This window comes from Arachis ipaensis, chromosome B7 (genome assembly GCF_059453495.1).
Source record: "Arachis ipaensis isolate K30076 ecotype BB chromosome B7, ASM5945349v1, whole genome shotgun sequence".
Classification (NCBI taxonomy): Eukaryota; Viridiplantae; Streptophyta; class Magnoliopsida; order Fabales; family Fabaceae; genus Arachis; species Arachis ipaensis.
The window spans coordinates 60927352-60952677 of record NC_142442.1 but is presented as its reverse complement, the minus strand read 5'-3'; the positions used below and the strand labels follow the sequence as shown (position 1 = coordinate 60952677).

The 25326-nt window shown below is 38.8% G+C and overlaps 1 protein-coding gene across 1 annotated transcript; it reads right to left on the bottom strand.

Annotated features, from left to right (window-relative positions):
• Positions 1-12230: 12230 nt before the first annotated feature.
• On the bottom strand, positions 12231-18054 carry LOC148552771 (uncharacterized). The gene is made up of 5 exons (XM_088494718.1): positions 17823-18054; positions 17524-17585; positions 17245-17305; positions 16888-17106; positions 12231-12382 (listed from the first exon to the last, which is right to left on the bottom strand). The coding sequence occupies exons 1-5, from the start codon at positions 18052-18054 to the stop codon at positions 12231-12233; spliced, it is 726 nt and encodes a 241-aa protein (XP_088350844.1).
• Between the last annotated feature and the right edge of the window lie 7272 nt (positions 18055-25326).

Sequence of the window (25326 nt, the reverse complement as noted above, 5' to 3'; positions counted from 1 at the left end):
CAGGTCCTATGGGCGTATCGAACAACGCCACATTCCACCACGAAGGAATCTCCCTTCCGATTAGCATACGGAATAGAGGCGATGATCCCAATAGAGATCGAGGAAGGGTCGCCTAGAGTAATTCACTACAATGAGGAAGCAAACTCCCAACTGCAGAGAGAAGAGCTCGATTTGTTACCCGAAATCCAGGAAAGAGCTCGGATCAGGGAAGAAGCTCTAAAGCGCCGAATGGCTTCCAGATATAATCAAAAGGTAGTACCGCGAAGTTTTACAGAAAATGATCTCATCCTAATCCGAAATGATATCGGAACAACTTGACCAGGAGAAAGAAAGCTGGCAGCAAACTGGAAAGGACCCTACCGAGTTGTAGAAGTACTTGGAAAGGGCTACTACAGACTGTCTGAACTCGATGGACGAGAGCTTCCCAGGTCATGGCACGCCTGCAACCTAAGAAGGTACTACAATTAGAAGAGATAAAAGACCTCATGATTGGATGCACTCTTTTTTCTGAAAAGGTTTTTTAATGAGGCACCAAGTTGAGACTCAGACAATCCCATATGTATATATTTGCACTTTTCCTTTAAATAAAATATATTTTAGATATTCTACAAAGATCTCAAGACGCATTAATCTGAAGCATTCATCGTCCGATTATAAAGCAACAGATCGGCAAAAAGTGAAAAACAATTTCACTGCACGATCACAATAAAGACAACCGTCCGATAAAGGTGAAAACGCGATTCACCCAAAGGACGATCTAGAGATGACAACCACTTTCTACAAATTGGCAAAGATGAACACAGAATAATGTAAGAAGTTATCGAAAGTGATCTAAAAAAGAACCTGACGAGGTCTTACGGATCACTAAAATAATAACTTAAAGACTGGTCGAACATTAAGAAGTCGAACCAAGTCAAACCAAGTTATAAGTAAACCCTGGAAAGAGGTCTGGCCAACCCTATTAAAGAGAATTACTTTAACTTAGAAGGGCCCGACATAACAAAGTCAGCCCAAAACGAAAAGTTATCAAAGTAATCCCTAAAAGAGATCTGACAAAGATCCAAGAAAGAGGATTACAAAAATAACTTATAGGAGACCGACATAACGAAGTCGGACTCCTACTACTAAAAAGTTATAAAAGTAATCCCTGAAAGATATCTGACAAAGATCCAAGAAAGAGGATTACAAAAATAACTTAAAGGAGACCGACATAACGAAGTCGGACTCCTACTACTAAAAAGTTATAAAAGTAATCCCTGAAAGAGATCTGACAAAGATCCAAGAAAGAGGATTACAAAAATAACTTAAAGGAGACCGACATAACGAAGTCGGACTCCTACTACTAAAAAGTTATAAAAATAATCCCGGAAAGAGATTTGACAAAAATCCAAGGAAGAGGATTACAAAAATAACTTAGAAAAGGACGACGTAAAGAAGTCGGCCTACTACAAAGCAAGTTACAAAGGTAACCCTTGAGAAAGACGGGACAAAGGACTACCAAAACAACTTGGAGGACCAACTTGAAGGAATCGATTATAGATCGTCAGAAATACAAGCAAGAGGGAGAAAACCGAAAAACAAGTCGGACCCACGTAACCATAACCTCAAAAGATCCAAGCTACAAACAATAAAACAAAGCAATCTGAGGAGGTCGAGATGCAAGATTTCAAATATCAGTAGAAAAAATGCCAAGTCAAAAAGCTACTTCTTTTTACTCTACAAAAAAGTTATAAGGCCCGGAAGGCCACCAAAACCTACCATAAAGAGATAGCGAGCTACCTTTTGTTTGTCAAAATAAAAAGTTGCTAAACAAGCAACTTGAAAATGTCAGCACTTAAATAAAAAGTTTTAAAAGCACACAAGCCGGGCCAACTACATATCCAGAAAGAGATCAGCAAACATCAAGAGCCTTCTTGGCAGCATCAGGACAAAGAGAATGAGGACGAGTCTGGATCGACACAGCGTCCACAGTTCCATCCTCCCGGTTCAGAATCTATCAATCCGAGTCAAGCGCAGCAGGAGGAACTAAAGAGGTCGACACTTTGACAGAGGACGCAGAGGGAACAACCTCATCATCACCATCCTCATCATCAGGAACAATCTTGCCATCCCTAACAACGTTATCCAGGCTAAAAGAGGTGAGATCGGCTTCGGGAACAATGACCTGAACTTGCTCCCTCAAGTTCTCATAAGCAGCAGTCACGCTGCCAACGAGATGACTTTGGAGCTCAGAATAATCTTCCCGGACACTGTCAAGTTCCCCCGTCAGGCGCAGCACCTCCCGATAAGATGCAACGTAACTCTCCTTATGCATCATGGCTGCATCCTCAGCCAACCTCAAAGAAGCCGCCAGTGATTGAGAACTTGCCTCCTCGTTCTTCAAGTCTTTCTCCAGCTTGGCTACCTTTATCTCAAGCTCCTCCTTCAACTCCTTCATCCGATCAAACTCTTGTTTCGCCTCCTCCATAGACGCTTTAGTGGCGTGGAGAGGGAGATTCTGAGCAGTCCAATATATGGCAGCCGCCATATACGCCATCTTCACGTGATTTCGGGCCATAAATTCCAACTAACGAAGGATGGACACATCGTCCATGGAGAGAGCGCCGTAGGGACCGATTTGCTGATCCACAAATTCAATGGGATTAAAATCAGGAGCATCGAGGTCAAAGGGCTCAGCAGTCTTTTGTTTTTTATTGAGAAGAGCAACAGAGGGAGTAGCAGAAGTAGGGTGAGGATCCACCAAACGGACTCGGGGTGTAGGGATCACCTTCTTCACCCCGGGAGAACTCGGCACTGATGGCTTCTCGCGCACTTGGGAGGACCCCTCCCCAGCCGCTTTGGCCGCAACATTTCTGGCAGCAGCCGCCCTCTGCGCCCTCTTAAAAGCTTTCATGGATTCACTATTCTTCATTGCCTCTGCAAATAAAACAAGAAAATTCAGCTACAAGTCGGACAAGTTGGAGAGACAGCTACAAGCAACATAAACAAGATAATAAAAGAAACACAAAATACCCAGTTCGGTTTGAAGAAGAGAATGATTGGTTAGAAATTTCTTTGTGTCAAGATGGGGAGATTGACCCCATCGTTCTTCCAAAATAGTCACAAAGGCTCGCTCAGCCTCATCCAACATTTCCCACGAATACCTGGAGACCCTCACGTCTTTTTGCCATTCCAAGGGAAAAGCAGGTTCGTCATTCTCATCCAGAAAAAAGGGGCGAGCTCCTTCAACAGCTCGGACCTTGAAAAAGTAGTTTTTAAAATCACGAAACGACTCGTCAAACATGGAAAAAACCTTTTTTCCCTGGGTAGAACGAAAGGAGACCCAAGCTGACTTCTTTTTTACCACACCGGGCTTAGTCAAGACAAACAGATAGAAAAAGAGAGATTGGGAAGCAGGAATACCAAAACCATTGCACAACAATTGGAAGATTTTAATAAAACCCCAGGAATTAGGGTGAAGTTGAGAAGGGGCAACATTACAAGACCATAACAGGTCGGTTTCAAATTGGGTAAAAGGAAGGGTGATACCCAGCTGACCAAAGAAAAAATCATAAGCATAAAAGAAGGGGCAACCATCAACAACCCGAGTTGAAAAGCAGACTCTCTCATCAGGAGAAGGAGGGACAAGTTCATAGTTCTTCTCATCACCAGAATTACTATAGACACTATGAAACTGCCTAAGCTGAGCACAAAATTCAGAATCAACCAGCGAGACACACATGAGAACCATGGAGTCCACCCAATCGGCCATACCCGCGGGAACCTGGGAAGGCATCTCTACAACGTTATTTCGGGAAGACATGAGGTCAACTAAATCCTACAAAAAGAAAAGAAGAATGGATTACTTAAAAACATCTCGGACAGGGGGCAAGACATCTCGACGGATGGATAAATAAAAAAGGGAAAACCCCAAGACTCAAGACAAAAAGTCTTGGGGCATCCCTTGGAGGCAGTAAACAAGCAAGGTCTTTAAGTTATTTCTACAGCCTACATCCCGGCACTCATCAAAATAAAATCCAGAAAAAAAACAAAGGAAGCAAAAATGCAAAAGGCCCACCCTTCTACAATTTATCAGCAGAAAGCACTATTTCCATAGTTTATCAGAAATTCCAAAAGGGCCAAGCGGAAAAATAGCAAAGACACAACCTTTTTTTAGAATCAAACAAAGTCATCATTTCAAAGCTTCAAATACAAAAGCATTCACAAACATGAAAAGTTCTAAAAGTATCGAGCAACAGATGGAAAAACTTCAAGACACACAGTAATCAGTAAAAAAGACAGAAAGATCCAAACTTTCTCAAAACAGACACAAAAATGGTATAGAGGAAGGAAGGAAGAAGAGTCAAACCTGCGAAATGAGAGAAACTGCGAAGAAAAGCAGGGAAGCGGAAGGCAAAAAGCCAGAATCACCCTTCTCCCATGAAAAAGCAAAGTGACAAAGCAACGTCGTTAGGCTAAAACGCGCAACTGCAAACTCCAGGTAGAAGCTTTAGAAAAATCAAAAAAGGTGAAAGCGAGAAAATGAAAGAAGAAATATGAAGAAGTTACGAAAAGGGTGAAGGAGAGAAACCGTTTCTGGAGTACAAAATTCAAAAATAGGGAAGTTAGGGAAACGGGGCAATTAAATGTCAATTAAATGCGGATATTAAAACCGCTTGCATTCCCAAAAAAGCGCTAATACAAAAGCGCGCGTTTGTAGAGGAAAATGTTCTACATTCAAAAGCTGCTACAAAAAGAAGTCGACAAGATGCTTGAGTTCGGCTTCACTACAAAAAGGACCAAGGAATTCGACCTCGACAGAGAAGACCGAGCTCAAGCAGGGGCACTGTTCATACCTTGGGTCGAGCTATCCGACCTGGGATGATCAACGATAAAGCGACCGACCTCTTCGGGTTAAGCGGACCGACTTCTTCTTAAAGAACTCGGCCGAGTCAACAAGAGAGCCCAATAAAGGGCCCAGGTAGAGGAATACGACTCAAATCCTAAGGCAACCCAAGCCTATAGAGATAAAGGCGGTTCCGTTGAAGATACGCTGACCTCAACTCAAAAGATCAAGATAAGATAAGATAACTAACTTATCTTATCCAAAAGGTCACACCTCACCTTTATAAATACACTGGAGCACCCAGGTATAACTCATACTCTGATTCTACATAACACCTGTTTAATACCCGTGCTAACTTAAGCATCGGAGTCTCTTGCAGGTACCCCCCACCCTTCGGTGATAGAGGATCAGCAGCACGTTCAATCCAAACAAGTCGGACGCACCAGCTCCGACCGCCATTTACCAGCCGGACACAACGGTTCTGACCAGCACAGAAGATCTCGTCCGAGATCGACCTACAGTTTCAGGTACCCTCGAAACAACGACCTACAGAGATATTCCAACAACTCCGAAGGTACAATATGAAGCTTAATCCTGACAAATGTGCTTTCGGAGTACAAAGCGGTAAATTCCTCGGCTTCATGCTCACTTGCTGAGGTATTGAAGCAAACCCGGAGAAGTGCCAAGCAATCTTAAACATGCGAAGCCCAAAGACAGTCAAGGAGGTCCAACAACTAACCGGCCGACTCGCAGCCTTAGCCAGGTTTCTGCCCCGAGTAGCCCACCGATCACACCATTTTTTCAAAAATCTACGGAAACAAGATGAGTTTCACTGGACCGAGGAATGCGAAACAGCTTTCACCGAGCTCAAGGCCATACTTTCAGCTCCCCTAATCCTCCAAACTCCAGAAACTGGTAAACCGCTCTATCTATATTTGTCTATTATTGACCAGGCTATCAGTTCTGTCTACGTAATAGAAACAGAAAAGCAGCAACACCCGGTGTACTTCATCAGCAAATCACTTCAAAACGCCAAGGTTCGTTACCCAAAAATAGAGAAGCTGGCACTAGCTTTGGTCACAACAGCCAGACGCCTACGACACTACTTCCAAAGCCACACCATCGTGGTCCGAACAGAACAACCTTTAAGACAAATGCTGACGAAGCCCGAGATAGCAGGTAGATTAATCAAATGGTCGATCGAGCTATCAGAATACGACATCCAATACCAATCCAGAGGAGCCATCAAATCCCAGGCCCTTGTTGACTTCATTGCAGAACTCACTACAGAGGAACAAGATCCTGAAAACAACATATGAACACTATATGTTGATGGCACTTCAAACAACAAGGGTTCCGGAGCATGAATACTCCTCGAAGACAAACACGGAACTCAATTCGAGCAATCCCTGCAATTTACTTTTCATGCAAGCAACAACCAAGCAGAGTACGAAGCTCTAATAACAGGACTTCGACTGGCTCACACGATGGGAATAGCACATTTAAACGTCAAATGTGACTCCCTCCTATGGTACAACAGGTAACAGGTATTTTCCAGGTAAAAGACCCGTTGTTAGAAAAATACAATATCATAGTCAATAACCTCGTCAAAAATTTTCAAAAATTTAACATATCCTACATACCTCGGGAACAAAATGACAGAGCAGATATTCTCTCGAAACTAGCAACAACAAGAAGTCAAACTACACCACCTATCTTATCCTAACTAACACTCGAAGAACCTAGTGTTATACTAACATCAATCTCGAGTATTTCGTAGGAGGATGACTGGAGATCACCCTTCATCACTTACTTGCAAACAGGCCACATCCCCAGCAACACCCAAAATCAACGAAAATTCAAACGAAGAGCAAGCTTCTATACAATGCTCGGAGCCGACTTATACAAAAGGGGATTCACAAGACCCCTGCTAAGATGCCTAAATACAGCAGAGGCCAAATTGGCAATAGACGAAGTCCATGAAGGAGCCTGTGGCACACACATCGGCAGACGAAGTCTAGCTGCCAAAATCCTCCGAGCTAATTACTACTGGCCGACGTTACAACAAGACTGCATGAATAAAGTCAAACATTGCGACCATTGCCAACGCCATGCACCAATCATTCATAACCCAGCCGAGCAATTACACACATCCGAGATATGCTGGCCATTCAACAAATGGGGGCTAGATATCCTCGGACCATTTCCACCCGCCCCAGGCCAGGTTAAATTTTTAATTGTCGCCATAGATTACTTCACCAAATGGATAGAGGCTACACCATTGGCAAAAATCACTTCTGAAAAAATGATTTCTTTCGTATGGAAAAACATACTATGCCGCTTTGGTATTCCTCATTCCATCATCACTGATAACGGTAGACAATTTATAGATCAAAAGTTTACAAACTTTCTTCAAAATTTCAAAATAGTTCAACAGTTCTCTTCTATCGAACACCCACAAACTAACGGCCTAGCGAAAGCTGCCAATAAGATCATTTTGCAGGGACTCAAAAAGAAGCTCGATGACTCAAGAGGAGAATGGGCCGAGCTTATTCCTGAAGTACTATGGAGCTATAATACCACTGAACAATCAGCAACAAAGGAAACACCATTCAGGCTAGTCTACGGAAGCGACGCCAATGATACCAATTGATGTATCCCTACAAAACACCAGAACCACACAAACAAGCGAAAGCGACAATGCCGAAAGAAGAAGAGCCGAGCTCGACCTTGTAGAGGAAACCCGGGACAAATCCGCACTTCAACAAACAACGGCATGACGAGATATAGCTTGGAAATATAACAGGAAGCTCATGCAGAGAACATTCTCAAAAGGAGACCTTGTACTAAGAAAAGTCGAGGACGTACGAAAGCCACAAGGACATGGCAAGCTAAGCGCAAATTGGGAAGGACCATTCAGAATTTAAAAAGTTGCTGGCAAGGGAGCATTGATAAACCACTATTTTATGGTTTATCTTGTACTCAATTAAGTGGTTTTTATTAACTATTTACCCACTTATTCATACTATTTGCATGGTTTTATATTTCCTTCCTAATTATGTGTTTTGATTGAAAACATGCTTCTTTGATCTTATATTTGTTTATTATTAATCCTCTCTTATTACCATTAGATGCCTTGATATGTATGTTAAGTGTTTTCAGATATTATAAGGCAGGAATGGCTTGGAGGATAGAAAGGAAGCATGCAAAAGTGGAAGGAATACAAGAAGTTGGAGAAATTGCTAAGCTGTCTAGCCTGACCTCTTCGCACTCATACGGCTATAACTTTAGCTACAGAGGTCCAAATGACGAGGTTCCAGTTGCGTTGGAAAGCTAACGTCCGGGGCTTCGATTTGATATATAATATGCTATAGTTTCCCTGACGCTAAGCGACGCGATCGCGTGATCCATGCGGCCGCGTCGCAGTGACGGAAATCAGCGTGTTTGAATTCTTCTCCAGCGATTTCCGGGCTATTTTCGACCCAGTTCACGGCCCAGAAAACACAGATTAGAGGCTATAAAGTGGGGGATTGCATCTATTCATAAGGAGGCTCTCATATTCACAATTTTAGGAGTAGATGTAGTTTTTAGAGAGAGAGGTTCTCTCCTCTCTCTTAGGATTAGGATTTAGGATTTCTCTTAGTTTTAGAGTGACTCTCAAATCCCAGGTTCAATGTTCTTTAATTTATATTCTCTTCTACTTTTATTCATTCTGCTACTTCAGCTGATTATTAGATATTGTCAATTTGGTTTATGGATTCCTATGTTTAATTTGATTCAATACAATTCGAAGTATTTCAGTTTATGATTGTTTTACTCTATTTAAGATTGCTTTTAAATTAATTTAGATATTTTTCCTTTTGGTCTTGGTTAAGAAATCAGTAACTTAGGAGTTATCAAACTCAAACATGATTGATAATTGTTATCTTTGTTAATTAATTTGAACTTCAATAATCCCAATCTTTTCTTAAGAAATAAATAGGATCCGAAGATCAAATCAATTAATCCCTTGACCTTCCTTTATCTTAGTAAAGTTTAACAAAGTGGAATTAAGATTTAATTCTCATCATCATTGATAAGGATAGCTAGGATAGGACCTCTAATTTCTAATACCTTGCCAAGAGTTTATTTTATTATTACTATTTTATTTTATTCTTTTTGTTCAACATACTGCTTCCTTACTTTCAAAACCCCCAATTTACAAACTCATAACCAATAATAAGAACATACCTCCCTGCAATTCCTTGAGAAGACAACCTAAAGTTTAAATACTCGGTTATCAATTTTAAAAGGGGTTTGTTACTTGTGACAACCAAAAACTTTTGTAAGAAAGGTTGATTGCTTGGTTTAGTAACTATACTTACAACGAGAGTTTACTATAACCTCTAAACCATCAATCTTCAGTTCTTCAAGCATACAAAATACAAAGACTCGATGGAGCTACACTACCAAATACTTGGAACATATCCTCTCTCAAAATGTACTTCAGCTAGTTTATAAGTCGGACATGGTGGTGCACTTTTTTTCCTACTACCAGATTTTATCCCTGAGGAGGGTTTTGCTGGAGGGGTTTTAATGAGGCACACCACCCCGCATTCTTTTCAATCAATCACATTACAAACTAAAAAAAACGAAAGCTTTTATCATATCTTCCATACCATTCGCGTGGCTAAATTCAAACAAGCAATACTAAACTTCCGACGCACTCAAATTGTTCCAAAACAAATCAAACAAGCTTATCGAATCGAGTTCTAACCTTATCAAACTCCCTCAAGCCAAAAACGTATAGTGCAAAATATACATAACCAATCAACTGCAAATACTAACAAACACTGATAATAAACATTCAGTACCACAAACCTATACATCCAAACTGTTCAGAGGTACAAAAAACAAACGCATGTACCCCAATCAATCCCCCAAAACATTCGATTAACAAATTCAAATAAATATCAAAAATGCCAAAATATTCAACACATGAAATATGAACAAAACCAACCATTATATTTGGCCAACGGAACAGTAGTCCATAACAACAAACCAAAACGATTATCAGTCAAAACAAATTCATTACAGAAGTCAGACATCAGGGTTCTCCCCCTTACCCTCAATACCATCATCGTCTTCAACCAATTCATTCCCCGCTACAACTTTACAAGGATCCATTCTCGAAAGATCAGCAGCAGGAGCAAGGAATTTGGCCTGCTCAACAGCCCTCTCAAATACAGCCGAGAACATCTCCAAACCATGGTCCTCTTTTTCGGTCTTAGCTTGCTTCTTTTCCACTCCAAGAACTAACAGCCTCGCTTCCAAAGCTGTGTTTTTCTCCTTCAGTTCCTTCTTAGCTTTCTCACAGGTCGTCAGTTTCTCTTGGAGGACGTTCACCAAATCAAGAGCATCACGAAGCTTGCCCGACTTTTCTACATTCTCCTGCATAAGCTGAGTCAGGGAAGCTCTATGAAAGGCGTCCCGAGCATGTTTAAGCTCCTGAGTCTGACCTATACACATCAAACAGACTCCAAGAACCTGAATAACACAGAAACAATCTCAATCAAGCGAGCAATATAAAGGAGAACAAAATTACAAAACAACACTTAAACAAATACCTGCAAAAATTGAGCCACGCCAACATCACCAATGTCATGAACAATTTTCACATCATAGGGATTCTAGACACGCTCATCAGCAATAGCAGAATAAGAGAAATGTTCCCCCCACACAGACATTGGGTCTTCATTTCCCCTGAAGCCATGCAGAGCCCTCTGATTATCAGCAAACCATTTCACCTGTTCCAAATCAACATCTTTCTGACCGAGAACATCCTCGACCCCATCAGTTCCCATCTCTTTCCTCTCCACCTTTTTCCTTTTGTAGTTAACTTTCTTCACCGGGGAACCCTGGTTTACCTCGGCACCCACCTCAGCAGCAACCTGGCTACTCGAACCTTGCTTCTCAATATTCTTCGACCGAAAGAATGCACGCAAGCTTGTCGAAGTCACCTTAGGTGCCTTTTCCACTACAAAAATACAAGACAGTCAAGAGACCAGGCAAACACAAAATACCAAAATAGACAGAACAACGAAACAATCATTTACCAATATACTCAAACAACGCATCTTTATCAGACTCAAGATCAAGCATATCCACAACAGAAAGCAGTGAAGACGATGATACATTATTCACTAAAAACTCAACCACTATTTCATTCTCATACTCCATCACATCCATCCCTAGAATCTGCCTAGGCCTCGGAACCCAAAACAAAGGGAATTTTTCTAACAAGTAGTGATCAATATACCAGGGAAAGTCACTCTCAGCCACACCAATTTTTAAAAACATGGACTTAAATCCTTTGAATGAGGAACGATAGAGGCTGAAAATCGCCCGCCCAGGAGCACTAGCAAGATTTAACCAACACCCCCTCTTCACACCCTTACACTGAAACAAAGCAAAAAATACCTCTAACGACGGTTCTATTTCCAAAACATCCATCAAAATCTCAAAAGCCCTAACAAACTCCCAGGAGTTTGGATGCAGTTGCGATGGAGCACACTTCAATTGCATCAAAATCCCACACTCAAAATCAGAAAATGGAAACCTAACTCCTAATTCAACAAACACAGTACTATACATATAAAAGTATTCAAAACCCTCACCCCGATGACAAACCCGATCATCAGCATTGCATGGAATAAACCTAAGGCTTATTTCACTACCCTCCCATACCCAGGACGACGGCAAACCTAACTGAGACACGCTAAGCTCATCATCAAAACTCGAAGCCCAACCCTTCACCGAGTCAGCAACCCACCCATATGGATTGACAGGATCCCAAACAAAAACCTCTTCTACAATCTTATCAGTAGTTCTAACCAACTCTTTTTTTCTCTTACCCTTAACCCTCTTTTCAGTCATTACACCCTTCCCTTTATCCATCAGAAAATTCGAAGCAGAGGTAGAAGAAAAGAAACAAAAACCAAAAGCAAAACAGTCACTAACCTTTTTTGCTCATTCCGAAAATGATGCAGGGATGAAGAAGATCAAAAGCGGTAAGCCAAAAGTCCAGATACTTTACCAGCCCACTAAACCACACGCCCAGGTAAAAAAAATCAAAACTCCGAATCAAATTAAAGCCATCGATCACGATTACCAACTCCATCATCAACGGCTCTGTTCTCCAACCTTCCCCATTCCCAACACACAATTATAGCGCATGTCTCCCGACATTCTCTCTCCTAGAACAATTAATTTACCGCCTAAAATTTCAACCCTGCCAAGTTTTTCAAAACAAGCCTCACGCAAGCAAACAAGTCGACCTTGGGGGTTACCACTATACTCGGTTCTAAGCTATACATAAGCTCAACCTGCTATAACTCGGCCTTGAAAAACAGGTCAACCATGGGGGCTATGATCCGTTACCCAAACCTTGGCCCACAACAACAACAATCTCAGAACCTAGTATAGCTAGCAGAGATAATTTCTCTAAGATAACCACCCCACTCAGGCTATCACTATCCCAATAAACTTGGACAATGGCCAACATAAACCCCGTCAAACCTGTAACAAAGATACGAATAACAAATCTGATCCAGGTAACAAGCCATTCAAACAACTCACTATAAGTGCTAATGAGTTACTAATCTAAAGGTACGCTATTCACTCCAATCTTATTCTGAACTCTCCCATACTCATACTTACTTGAGCGTTGGAGTCCCTTTTCAGGTACCCAATGCCGCCTCCCTAGGAGAAGACGACGTTCCGCTCCCTCCACTCCAAGAAAAGCCAGTTCAAGCACTAGCAGAACGAGCTATACCTCGGAACTCACTTTCACAGAGAAATAATAGTATATATTGATGATTGCGTAGAGTTAGCTAATAAGTAAATAATGAGTGGCAATAACATTGCTTCTTATTGTTAAATGAGTTTCACACTGTAATTTGTATAGGTGTCACAACTGAATTAATGATCGAACTGATCATATTATTGATTTATTATTTTATTAATTTAATTGATGAGTCATTAATTAAATTGATAGAATCGATTTTATATAAATAAAAATATAAAATAATTAAAAATATAAAATTAAAATTTAAAAAATATATTTTTATTAATATTTTAAAAATAATTAAATTTTAACAAATTATAATTAATAAATTATAATCTGATTATTATTAAATAAATATATAAAATTCTAATTTTTCATAATAAAAATTTTTAATTTTATTTTTATACTAAGTAAATATTTTTTATTTTAATAACTAATTATTTAATTTATATTTATTATTTGTTATATATTATATATATTTATTAAAAAATAATATTAATAATCATATAATTATAAAAAAATAATTATATTATTGTAATTAATAAAAATATTTTTTATTTTTTATTTATACATATTTAATAATATTTATATTAATAGTTATGAATAATAAAAATATAATTGATTTGAATATAAGTAAATATAAAATTAAAATAACATCTAAAAAGATATTGTACGTTATAAAATAAATAGGAATAATGCAGTTTAGTGACAAGGAAGTATGTAGTAATAAGAAGGATCTAAGTTCAAACTATATCCATCATCAATTTTAGAATTAGACCGAATAAAAAAAAATTAAAAATTTGATTCATTAATTTTTTGGTTGAACCTATCAATTCGGTTCTATTTTTATAATTATGATAGTGTATGAGTGGGTATATATATATATATATATATATATATATATATATATATGTTCTCGCTGAGTTTGGCTGGTGTATAGCTCGTCTGTCGATGAATGTCTCCAAACTTCTCGTCGGGATGAGTTATACGTCGGCAAGGAGAGAACAAGGGGTGGGTATCTGCAAAAGACACTCCGACGCTCAAGTCAGTAAGTGTTTAAGAGGTATAAGAATAATTCTATGAATATAGAATGTAAGACATGAAATAGAAGTTATCATGTGTTGTATATTATAATAATTCTATGATTATAGAATGTATATAGAATATATCTAGAATGTCTCTAGAATCTATCTAGAATGTCCAGCGTATATAGAAATTGGTGCCTTTTATAGGTATAGAGTTGATGGTATAACCGTTAATCATTAAGTCAGAATAATGGTCATTAAGTCGGTAATGAAGGTGTCAGTTACAAAATGAATGATAATTAAGGCCGAGTTATAACTTATAATACACAATAAAGACCGAGTTATAAGGTGACGAATCATAGCCCCCAAGCTTTGTTTGCCGATCAAATGATCCAGGCTAAGCTTAGAAAATAAAATAATTTGTAACTCGGTTAAAAGATAAGTGAATAATGATATGGTGAGCTTCCAAACTTAGTCGGGTTATTATATCAGCACTTATTCAAAAAATAATTGAGTGATAAGAGTCATTCAATCAAGATAGTTGCGTGGGGGATACTTTTCCGCTTAAGAACAATTTTAGCATTTAATTGTATGTGAACTGAAAAGTTCAGAGATAGATATCCATTGACAGAATCAATTGTATAATCCGAGGATATAATGGTTAATTGTCTTGGGAATTTTTCCGGCCCACAATAACTTATTGATAAATTTCTCGCTCAAAGTAATTAGTTATTGAATATTTACAATTTATAGTGAAGGTTTGGCATGAATAAGATAAATTGAGAAAATGAATAGGTATAAAGTCGCAACATATATTGAATAATATATATTGTAAAGGTAAAATAGTTCAAAGTAAAAAAAATATACCTTGAAAGTTGATAATTGTAGAGAAGAAGACGACATATATGAATGTCATACATGCCAAATGTGAATACATGAATTTTGTTTTATAGGACATGCTTTAATTTGATAATAAAGCAATAAGATAGCATAAAGTGAATAGTATAACAGTTATATACAATTGATTTTTGATGGAATTTAATTTTAAGATTTGAACTCATTATTACCTTCATTTAATTGTATAAATAAAATCATTAAGCAATAAGAATATAGCACATAATGAAATAAAAATTCAATTGACATGGTTGTTATATGTTATTATTGTATAGAACATATATTGAGGTTTGAATATAACTAATAAATCAGTAAATATTAGTTACACAAAATATAAATGTAAAAATGTGTGAATAAAATATATAATTTTACTTGTGTAAGTAGAGAACTTTGAAAAAGTTAGTAAAATTGATAGGTGGGTTTGTACTTGGATTGATTGAAAACTGAGTTTTTTTTTTCCGAATTGGTTGAAAGCCGAGTTTATTCTCGGATTGACTCAATGATCGATTATGACATGTGAAATATTATGATACGTTAGATTAAAATTTGATAAAATGTATTAAATAAAATCTTAAACAAGATTGTTGAAATTTGTTCAAAAATTTAAATGTAATTCAAGTTTTATGAACCTGAAGGGAGTAGGAATTATTTTACTCGATCCCCACAGACGGCGCCAATTGTTGTCGCTGAGTTTGGCTGGTGTATAACTCGTCTGTCGATGAATGTCTCCAAACTTCTCGTCGGGATGAGTTATACGTCGGTAAGGAGAGAACAAGGGTGGGTACCTGCAAAAGACACTCCGACGCTCAAATCAGTAAGTATTTAAGAGGTATAAGAATAATTCTATGAATATAGAATGTAAGATATGAAATACAAGTTATCATGTGTTGTATATTATAATAATTCTATGAATATATAATGTATATAGAATATATCTAAAATGTCTCTAGAATCTATCTAGAATGTCCAGCGTATATAGAAATTTGTGCCTTTTATAGGTATAGAGTTGATGGTATAACCGTTAATCATTAAGTCAGAATAATGGTTATTAAGTCGGTAATGAAGGTGTCGGTTATAAAATGAATGATAATTAAGGCCGAATTATAACTTAAAATGCACAATAAAGACCGAGTTATAAGGTGACGAATCACTTGGAAAAGAGGCTCGTATCCCTCTCTTTCTATTAGCTCCTGTAGCTATAGCTATGGGCATGTAGGGATGTCCGACTCGGGCCTATATGACATGGCCGATCAATAAAAATACTCTAACACTCCACCTTTAAAATTCGTTCATCCTGACAATGCGGTACCAGTTTCTCTCACTCGGTTCGGTTACCCTCGGATCATTCCGTCTCATCATAGGCGTATAATTCTGAAGAAGGATGAGAAAGCGGACATGCCGAAGATTCTTATTCGTGGTGGAGTGCTTCGAGTAGGATCCGACCCCATCCCAGCAGTCAAACTCCTTCCTGACCCCGCTCACCTGCCTCTGAAGCTGGAATGCGTCATTAAGGCGTATTCTCAAGATACCTATATCTACAGCTGTAGTAATAGGTGCATGATTTGGTAATACTTCAATTTGTCCACTATTCAGTATATTTTTTTATACGGAAAGTGATGGATAAGAAGTAAGACAAAAATTAATGTTTTTATATTGTAAAAATAATATACGCAAAAAGATATCAATAAAAAAAACTTGTCACCAGTAGAGAAAACATCCTACAGCCTACTCTTCTTAGCCAACTTCTTTGTTGTAGCCATAGTAATAACCCGCGAATATACTAATTGTTCTCAATTCATGTTTTAAATTTTTCAAAAGAAAATGTTAAAAGTTAATATTTTTAGTATAAAAAAAGCGCTAATAAGACAAAAATAAAAAATATGGGTTACTTGGAACTTTTTGAAGCTTTAAATCTTAATTAATTTTAAATTTATACCATTGTTTTGTTTATTTGTAATAATATTTGGTTACAAGTATATTAGAGAGAAATTCGAGCTGAAAAACAAATATATAAAAAATTATATCATAAAATTATTATAATTTATTATTTTTTGTTAGTGTTAAAAATAAGAGAGTAATTTTGAAAAGTGAATTATTGAATGTGAATCAAAGGTACAATATATAAGGGTATATATACGTATTAGAAGAATAAAAGTAATAAAAGCACAAAATCTTATAATAAATATATAGATTTGCTATATAAATATAAATGATACTAACTGAGTTTAATTGAGTCTAATTATATGCTAACATCCCTCTGCAAACTCAAGTGGAAGCTAAAGAGACCATCTTGAGTTTGGATACTGGAGTTCGAAAACGAGTAGGATGATGAGTCTTTGTGAAGATATCTGCATTCTGATCCAGAGTTCCAACAGCGATGAGACGAACAGTATCAATAAGGAGTTGTTGCCAAACAAAGTGACAATCAATCTCAATGTGTTTGGTGTATTCATGAAAAATATCATTATGGACAATCTGAATAGCACTGTGCTTGTCACAGAAAATATCAGTCGGAGATGACTGAGGAGCATCCAAGTCTTCAAGAAGCCAACAAATCGATACAACCTCAGCAGTGGTGTCAGCAAGAGCACGATATTCAGCTTATGCGCTTGAACGAGCAATGAACGTTTGTTGCTTGGCTCGCCAGGAAATAAGAGAGTCACCAAAAAACAAACAATAACCAGTAGTAGAACGATGATCAGTGGGATCACTAGCCCAATCAGCATCTGAGTACTTCTGAATGAATAAAGATGAATGGGCAGAAAATGAAGTCTATGAAACAGAGTGCCTTTGATGTAGTGAAGAATGCGAAGAACGGCCACATAGTGAGTAGTGCGAGGAGCTAACAAGAACTGGCTAAGAACATGAATTGGATAGGCAATGTCTGGGTGTATAACAGTCAAGTAAACGAGACCTCTAACTAACTATCAATAAATAGTAGGATTATCCAAAACAGTGTCATCCATAGGGATAAATCGAACATTAGCCTCAAGAGGAGTTGACTCAGTGCGACTATCTGTAATCCCAGTGCGAGCAAGAAGATCTGAAGCATACTTAGCTTGAGAGAGATAGATGCCGTCATCTGTGGATATGACCACTAAACCAAGAAAATAACTGAGTGAACCAAGATCTTTCATCTCAAAAATATGGTGAATAGAGACTTTGAGATCAGAGATACCATCAACATCATCTCTAGTAATGATCATGTCATCAACATACAAAAGTAGAAGAACAACTCCACGTTCACTTTTACGAGTAAAGAGAGCATTCTTATGAGGGCTGCAAGTGAAACTGAGATTGCACATAGTGGTGCTGAACTTGTCAAACAATTCACAAGGAACTTGTTTAAGACCATAAAATGCCTTGCGAAAGAGATAGAATTTACTAGAAGGACAAGGATAATCTGAAGGTGGTTTCATATAGACCTTATTTTTCAAATTCCCATTAAGAAAAGCATTCTTCATATCTATCTGACCGAAGACCATTTTTTGACCGCAGGAATGGCAAGGAGAGCTCGAATAGATGCGAGACGAGCAACAGGAGCAAAAGTCTCTTCACAATTAATACCATACTCTTGCGTATAACCTTGAGCAACTAATCGTGCCTTATAACTATCAACAGAACCATCAGAGCGAGTCTTGATCTTATATACACATCTACTACCCACAACTTCCTGATGAGAAGGAGGATCAACCAAGTCCCAAGTGTGTGCTTTTTCAAGTGCCTGGATTTCTTCCTGCATTGCTTCCTGCCAACTTGAATTTGTGGAGGCTTCTCTTAATGACTTTGGTTCATGGTGATGAAGAATAGTAGAAAAACAATGATAATCAAGAAGATGAGGAGGTAGATTTCTTACCCTAGAAGAACGAGTAGAATGAGGAGGCATGACAGCAGGAGCAGGATCATCGTCCGGTCTGGAATCATTGGGTGATGGAGAAGGCGAAAGAGTAGGAGACTATAGAGGTTGAGTCGATATAGAACCTGTAGAATCATCACTAGGAAAAAGATCAACATTGAAGTTAAAATGGTGACTGAGTAGGAGAAATAGAATCAAATGAGGAGAACCTAGAAAACATGTGATGCTCTCAGAATGCAACATGATGAGATATATGAATACGTCTAGAAAGAGGATCCCAACAATGATAACCCTTGTGTTCAGTGCCATAACTAAGGAAACAACACATGCAAACCCGAGGTTTAAGTGTACTATGATCATGAGGCTGAAGAAAAACAAAACAAATACAACCGAAAACTCAAAAAGAACTGTAATCTAGAGAGGTATGATAAAGACACTTGTTCCGAGGGTTACCTGAAACTGTAGGTCGATCTCGGACGAGATCTTCTGTGCTGGTCGAAGATGACATGTTCGGCTGGTGGGCGGCGGCCAGAGCTGTCGTGTCTGACTTGTTGGATTGGATGCGCTGCTGATCCTTCGTCACCGGAGGGTGGGGGGTACCTGCAAGAGACTCCGATGCTTAAGTTAGCATAGGTATTAAGCAGGTTTTTTGTAGAATCAGAGTATGAGTTATACCTGGGTGCTCTAGTGTATTTATAGTAGTGTGGAGTGACCTTTTTAGATGAGATAAGTTAGTTATCTTTATCTTATCTTATCTTTGGGCGAGGTCAGCTTATCTTCAGAGGAACCACCCTTCTCTCTGTAGGCTTCGGCAGCCTTAGGATTTGGGTCATGTTCCTTGATTTTGGGCCCTTCTTTGGGCTTTCCTGTCGATTTGGCCGACCTCTTTGAGAAGAGGTCAGATAGCCTGACCTGAAGAGGTCAGTCGCTTTGTTGCTGAACATCCCGGTTCGGATAGCTCGACCCAGGGTATGAACAGTACCCCTGCTCGAGCTCGGTCTTTTCTTTTTGAGGTCGAGTCCTAGTTCTTAAGACTTCGATCCTTCTCTGGTGAAGCCAAACTCGACCATCTTGTCGATTTCATCTTTGTAGCGTTGTCTTTTTGAATATGGAACATTTACTTTTGCTTCTTAAAAGCGCGCGCTTTTGCATTAGCGCTCTTTAGCCTTGGGAATATGCAAGGGGTTTAATATCCTCATTAATTGGTTTTTAATTTCCCCATTTCTCTCAGCCTCTTTATTTTGAATTTCACACCCAAAAAATGGTTTCCCTTCTCCGAAACTTCCCCTTTCTTTCTCTCTTTCTGTTTTCTGAAATTTGTGGTTTTCGTATTTCTTCTCTGTGTCGTATTTTTGGCAATTATTAGTGCTTTCATTACTGTGAAAAGGGCGATTCTGGATTTTATCTTCCATTTTCTACTTCTGTGAGGCTTTCTGTTCGAGAGGTGGCTCTTCTCCCTGTCGTTTCTGCTCTCAACCTTTCTTCAGGGTTTTCTCCCACTTTTCTAGGTTGGTTCTTTCTTACTTTCCTCGTCGCTTGCATTGTGCCTTTTTTGACTTTTGAGAGTTTGAATCTTTTTGTATTGCCATGCATCTGCTTGCTTATTGTCGTTTATTTTTCTTCTTCTGTGATCTGCACGAATCCACTTGCTTTTCTCGAAAGGTTGCTCCTTTGATGTTTTGTTGACAAATTTTGCGAAAGATAACTTCTATTTTTTATTATTCTTGAAAAAGGTTGTATCTTTGATGACTTCTTCTTGAGCTGTTTATTTGGTTGCTTTGTTTGTTGACTAAACTGGGACTGTGGGTCTGGAGGGTAGTTTATTCTAATGGTTTTACCCGTGGCTCATGGCCTTTTATTCAAAGTGTCGTTTTAGTTGAAAGGGGTCGCTATCAAGGTGTGACCTTGTGGGTTTTCCTGAGTCCTTGTTCTGTGCCTGCCTCCAAAGGATGCCCCTGGATCTTTGGTGTAGATCATGGGGTTTCTTTTTTGTTGTTTATACTGCGTTGAATTATGTTAGCCGAGTTGTTTTGTCTTTTGTCCGACTTCTTTTTTAGTAATCCGATCTTCTTTTCTTCTTGTAGGATTAGTTGGCCTCATGTCTTCTTGCAAAAATATTGTTGAGACGTCTTCCCAAGTCCCTGAGGGCATGGCTGATTGGGTGGATTCCATGGTTCTTCTGTGTGTTTCGTTGGTTGACTCTGAATTTTGTCAGCAACTTAGGCAATTTCATAGGATTTGTGGTAATGGTGGCGATGAAAAGAACTATGAGCTTGTCTCTCCAAACTCTGCAGAGAGGGTCTGTTTTTCTACCCGAATTGCTGGAGAGCGCCCCTTTTTCTATGCCTACGACTTCTTTTTTAGTCAAATGAATATCACTCTTCCTTTTACTGCTTTTGAGACCAGCCTATTATGGTCCTGTAATGTAGCTCCATCCCAACTTCACCCAAATTCCTGGGATTTTATAAAAATCTTTCAGTTGTTGTGTCATGAGTTTGGTATCCCTGCTTCACAATCCCTTTTCTTTTATCTCTTTGTGTTGACAAAGCCTGGGGTGGTTAAGAAGAAAGCCGCTTGGGTTTCTTTCCGAGCTTCCTAGGGAAAAAAGGTTTTCTCCATGTTTGATGAATCTTTTCGTGACTTCAAGAATTACTTTTTTAGGGTCCAAGCTGTTGAAGGAGCTCCGCCCTTTTTTCTGGATCAAAATGATGAGCCCACCTTTCCTTTGGAATGGAAAAAGAACGTAATGGTGTCTAAATATACGTGGGAGATGTTAGATGAGGCTGAGCAAGCTTTTGTGTCTGTGTTGGAAGAAAACTGGGGGCAGCTGACGAATGGATTTTTGACGGTTTAGAATTTCACCAATGAAATCTCGTTGTAAAGTATAGTTTCTAAACCAATCACTAATCCTTTCATACAAAAAGTTGTTTGTCACAAGTACAAACCCCTAAAATTTATAAACCGAAGTATTTAAACCTCGGGTCGTTCTCCCTAGGACTTACAATGAAGTGTCTTGTTATTGGTTATGAGTTATTTTGGGGTTTTGGATGAGGAGCATGAAAAGTAAATGGCAATGAAAATAAACTAACAACTATAAAAGGCTCTTGGCATGGTGTGAGAACTAGAAGTCCTATCCTAGTTATCCTTCTCAATTGTGATGAGAATTGTTCATTGCTACCACTTAGTTAACCCTTTACTAATTAAAGGAAAGTCAAGTGGATGAATCAATTCGATTTCTCAAGTCCTAATCAACTCCTAAAGGAATGACTAGCTTTAGAGGCTTTCAAATCAATTAGCAATCTCTCCAATTATCAATCAATCAAAGGAATTAGATAACTCAAGTGTCACTAATTACTCTACCTAGGCCAAGAGGAACAAAATCTATACTAAAATCCAACCAAGCATTTCATCAAACACTTGGAAGGCACAAAAGAAAAGCATAGTAAATCAACAACAAGAATGAAATCTAACAACAATTGAATGTAAAGAATTAACAACAACAATCAAGGAAATCACAATTATCATGAATTACCTCAAATTTCATTATTGAAAGGAAACCAAGGAACAACAATATATCCAAAACAAAATGAAGAATTACAATTATTAAAGCACACAACTAGAAAGAGGAGGAGGAGAAGATTAAGAATTGGTAAATGAAAAGTGAATCAAAGCATGAGTTAAACCTAGATCTAAGAAGAGAGATTAACCTAAACCTAATCCTAATCCTAGAGAGAAGGGAGAGCTTCTCTCTCTAGAAACTAACTACTAAACTAAAAACTAAACTAATTGGTAACTAACATCTAAAGTGATCCCAAAATGATTCATGATTCATCCTTAATCCTTCATCCTTTTATTCCTTTCCCTTAGCAATTTGGCACCAAAAATGGGTTCAGAAACCCTCTCAAATCGCCAGGCACGTGTTGCATTAATGAGGTCATGTGCCAGCATCGGCGCGTGCACGCATGGTACGCGTGCGCGTCCCTGGTCGATTCTGCAATGTGCGCGCGAGCGCCTTGTGCGCGTGCGCGTGCATGGCTGACTTTGCTTCTTTGACTTTTTATGCTTCTCTCCACTTGTATGCTTCCTTCCTTGCTTCCTTTTATCCATGCCTAGCCTATTTCAACCCTGAAATTACTAGCAAACACATCAAGGCATCGTATGGAATCAAACAGAAATTAGAATTCACCAAAATAAGGCTTAAAAAGCATGTTTCTACACTTAAGCACAATCATGGAAGAGATAACAAAACCATGCTAATTCTTAGGCTAAATGTGACAAAAGGTTATCAAAATGTTCTAAATCCAAGGCAAAACAAACCGTCAAATTGGGGTTTGTCAACCTCCCCACACTTAAGCCTTAGCATGTCCTCATGCTAAAATAAGAAGGAACTAAGGGGTATGGCATTTATTGAATGCAACTAAACTATATGAGTCCTATCTAAATGCAACTATCTAAAGCAATTGGAAATGCTTAGTTCAAACAAATCAATTCCCAAGAGAGCATGTGTAAATACAAGAGCTAAGCAATAAGGACCAAGTCCAAACCACAATTGTATTGAATTGTTAAAAGGAGTTCAAACTTGCAAGAATATAGATAATATAGGTGAAATGCATGTAATTGAACTTTTGAACCCTCACCGGATGTGTATCCGCTCTATTCACTCAAGTGTTTAAGGGTTAATCCACTCAATTCTCTTCTAATCATGTTTTCCAAGATTTGATTTTCTTCTAACAATCAACATTTATTCAATGCGTGCATACATTCATCATGAGGTCTTTCATTTAGGTTGTAATGGGGTTAGGGCCAAGGTAGGGTCATTTATGGTCAAGTGGACTAGGATTTGAATCTTTGATTAGCATAGACTTTCCCACCTAACCTATTTAATGACCTATACAAATGCAAGCTATTCTAACTACCCATTCTTCACTTTTTCTTACATACTCATGCATTTTTTTTCATTTCACAACACTTATGCATTGATTCCTTTTTATTGACTTCACTTTGGGGCATTTTGTCCCCTTTTATATTTTTTTCCTCTTTTTTTCTTTCATTTTATTTTTCTTTTCATCATTTCATTTTTTTTATATATATATATATTTTTTTTCTTTTTCTTCCTTCAAACTAAATACAAGAACATCAATGCATAAGGTCTCTACACTTGATTAATACATGAGTATGTGCCCAATTCCTAAACACACAAGTGTATTGCCCCTTTTTATCCCGTCCAATGTTCCCAAGCCTCACCAACTTGAATAATACACACTCCCACTAGCCTAGGCTAATCAAAGATCCAAACAAGGACTTTTCATTGGTTTTCCGCCTTGGGCTTGTAATGAGCTAAAATAAGAATGAGTTGGTTAAGCATAGGCTCAAAATTGGCTAACAATGGAGAGTAAAAGGTTGGCTATTTGGGTAAGTGGCAAATGAGATAATGGCCTCAATCATATAAATGCACAAACACAAAAAATAAACGGATATATAGAATCAAGCAAATTAAGGATCACAATCATGGAAAGAGAACAATTTCACACAAGAATGGAAAATGAATGGTTATAAAATGTAACCACATCAATAGGCTCAAGTCTCACAAGCTTGTGTTCTCAGTTCAATACATGCTTCACAAGGTATAAATTTCAAGCAAGTTTCAAAAATTTTCTTTCAATCAATTGGGTTAATGCCCTATATTTAAACTTTTTTGAAAAACCTCAATGTTTGACTAAGCATTGTTGTGATTGAAAAATTCAAAAATTTTCTTAGTTTACCCTTTTCTTTTTCACTCAAAACTAAATTCTTATGCAAAAAGGGTGACTAAGTTTCACTTAAAACATGATTTCTAATCACAACCACAGACTAAAAGGAGAATATACAAAAGGAGATGTGCAAAAATGTATAAAGAAAAATCAAACTAAAATATGGAATCTATCATCCAAAATATCTAAAAATATCCAAAAGCATCAAAATATCTAAAATCCAAAATAAGCAATAAAAGTATCCAAAGCAACTAGAAATGCATCAAAATATATACAAAAATGTGCAAAATGAGATAACTAGGCCGAAAAAGAGTTCACCGGTTCCCAGATATCGCTACCGGTGCCCTCCCCACACTTAAAACCAAGCATCGTCCTCGATGCTAAACCGGAGGATCAGTGGGAGGTGCAACGATAGGCTCTAGCTCTGTCTGTGGCTGTGGGTCCGGCTGAGGAACAGGCTCCTCCTGAGTCCGAGGTGGCTCTGTAGTGTCAGGGGCATCCTGCTGAACCGGTGCCTCCGCGTCCTCCACCTGATGATCCTGTTCATCGGAGGCCGGAGAATCGGGAAGCGGAGGTAGCTCAGCGCCTAGAGAGATAAGTGCCTGGTCCATCCGATCCAAACGGCGTCTGACATGGCGTCGCTCTCGCTCCAAGAACCGGAAGAGACGCTGGACCAGGAGATATGTAGGCTCAGGTGCGGCTGGAGGGTCTGTAGATGGTGGAGGAGCTGCGGCTGTAGAAGATGATGGGCCAGCTGCAGGGGCTGGTGGTGAAGGTGTCCCTATGGCAGCCCGAGCCCGAGAGCGGCGGCTAGCAGGTGGCTTCTCGTGCACCCAAACACCCCAGGGGATAGTAACCTCCCTGTCATCTGCATCAGCGGGTGGTGGTCGCACATCATCATCTGACCATGGGACATCAGCTAAGGCCGCCATACTCGTGACCAATGTAGGAAATGGAAGCAGGCCACGAATATGCGCCCGCCACATGCACTGCCGGATAAGTCTAGGGAAGGAGACATCCTTCCCCTCCATAACACACCCAATCAGCAGAAGCATCTCCATGGGGACCTCAGAAAAGTGGGTGGTAGGCAGGACGTAGTGGGCGAAGATCATCTGCCAAGTCTTGGCCTCCCTGGTCAAATGAGTGAATAA

Bases quoted from the DNA above. Each gene is read 5' to 3' on its own strand.
- LOC148552771 (XM_088494718.1), bottom strand. From the start codon at position 18,054: ATGGTCTTCGGTCAGATAGATATGAAGAATGCTTTTCTTAATGGGAAT. The intron at 17,306-17,523 runs GTTTTGGATAAT...TTATTCATTCAG, and splicing joins TTATCCCTATGGATGACACT to AAGTACTCAGATGCTGATTG. The intron at 12,383-16,887 runs GTTTTCGAACTC...TCTTTGTTACAG, and splicing joins AAAGACTCATCATCCTACTC to GTTTGACGGGGTTTATGTTG.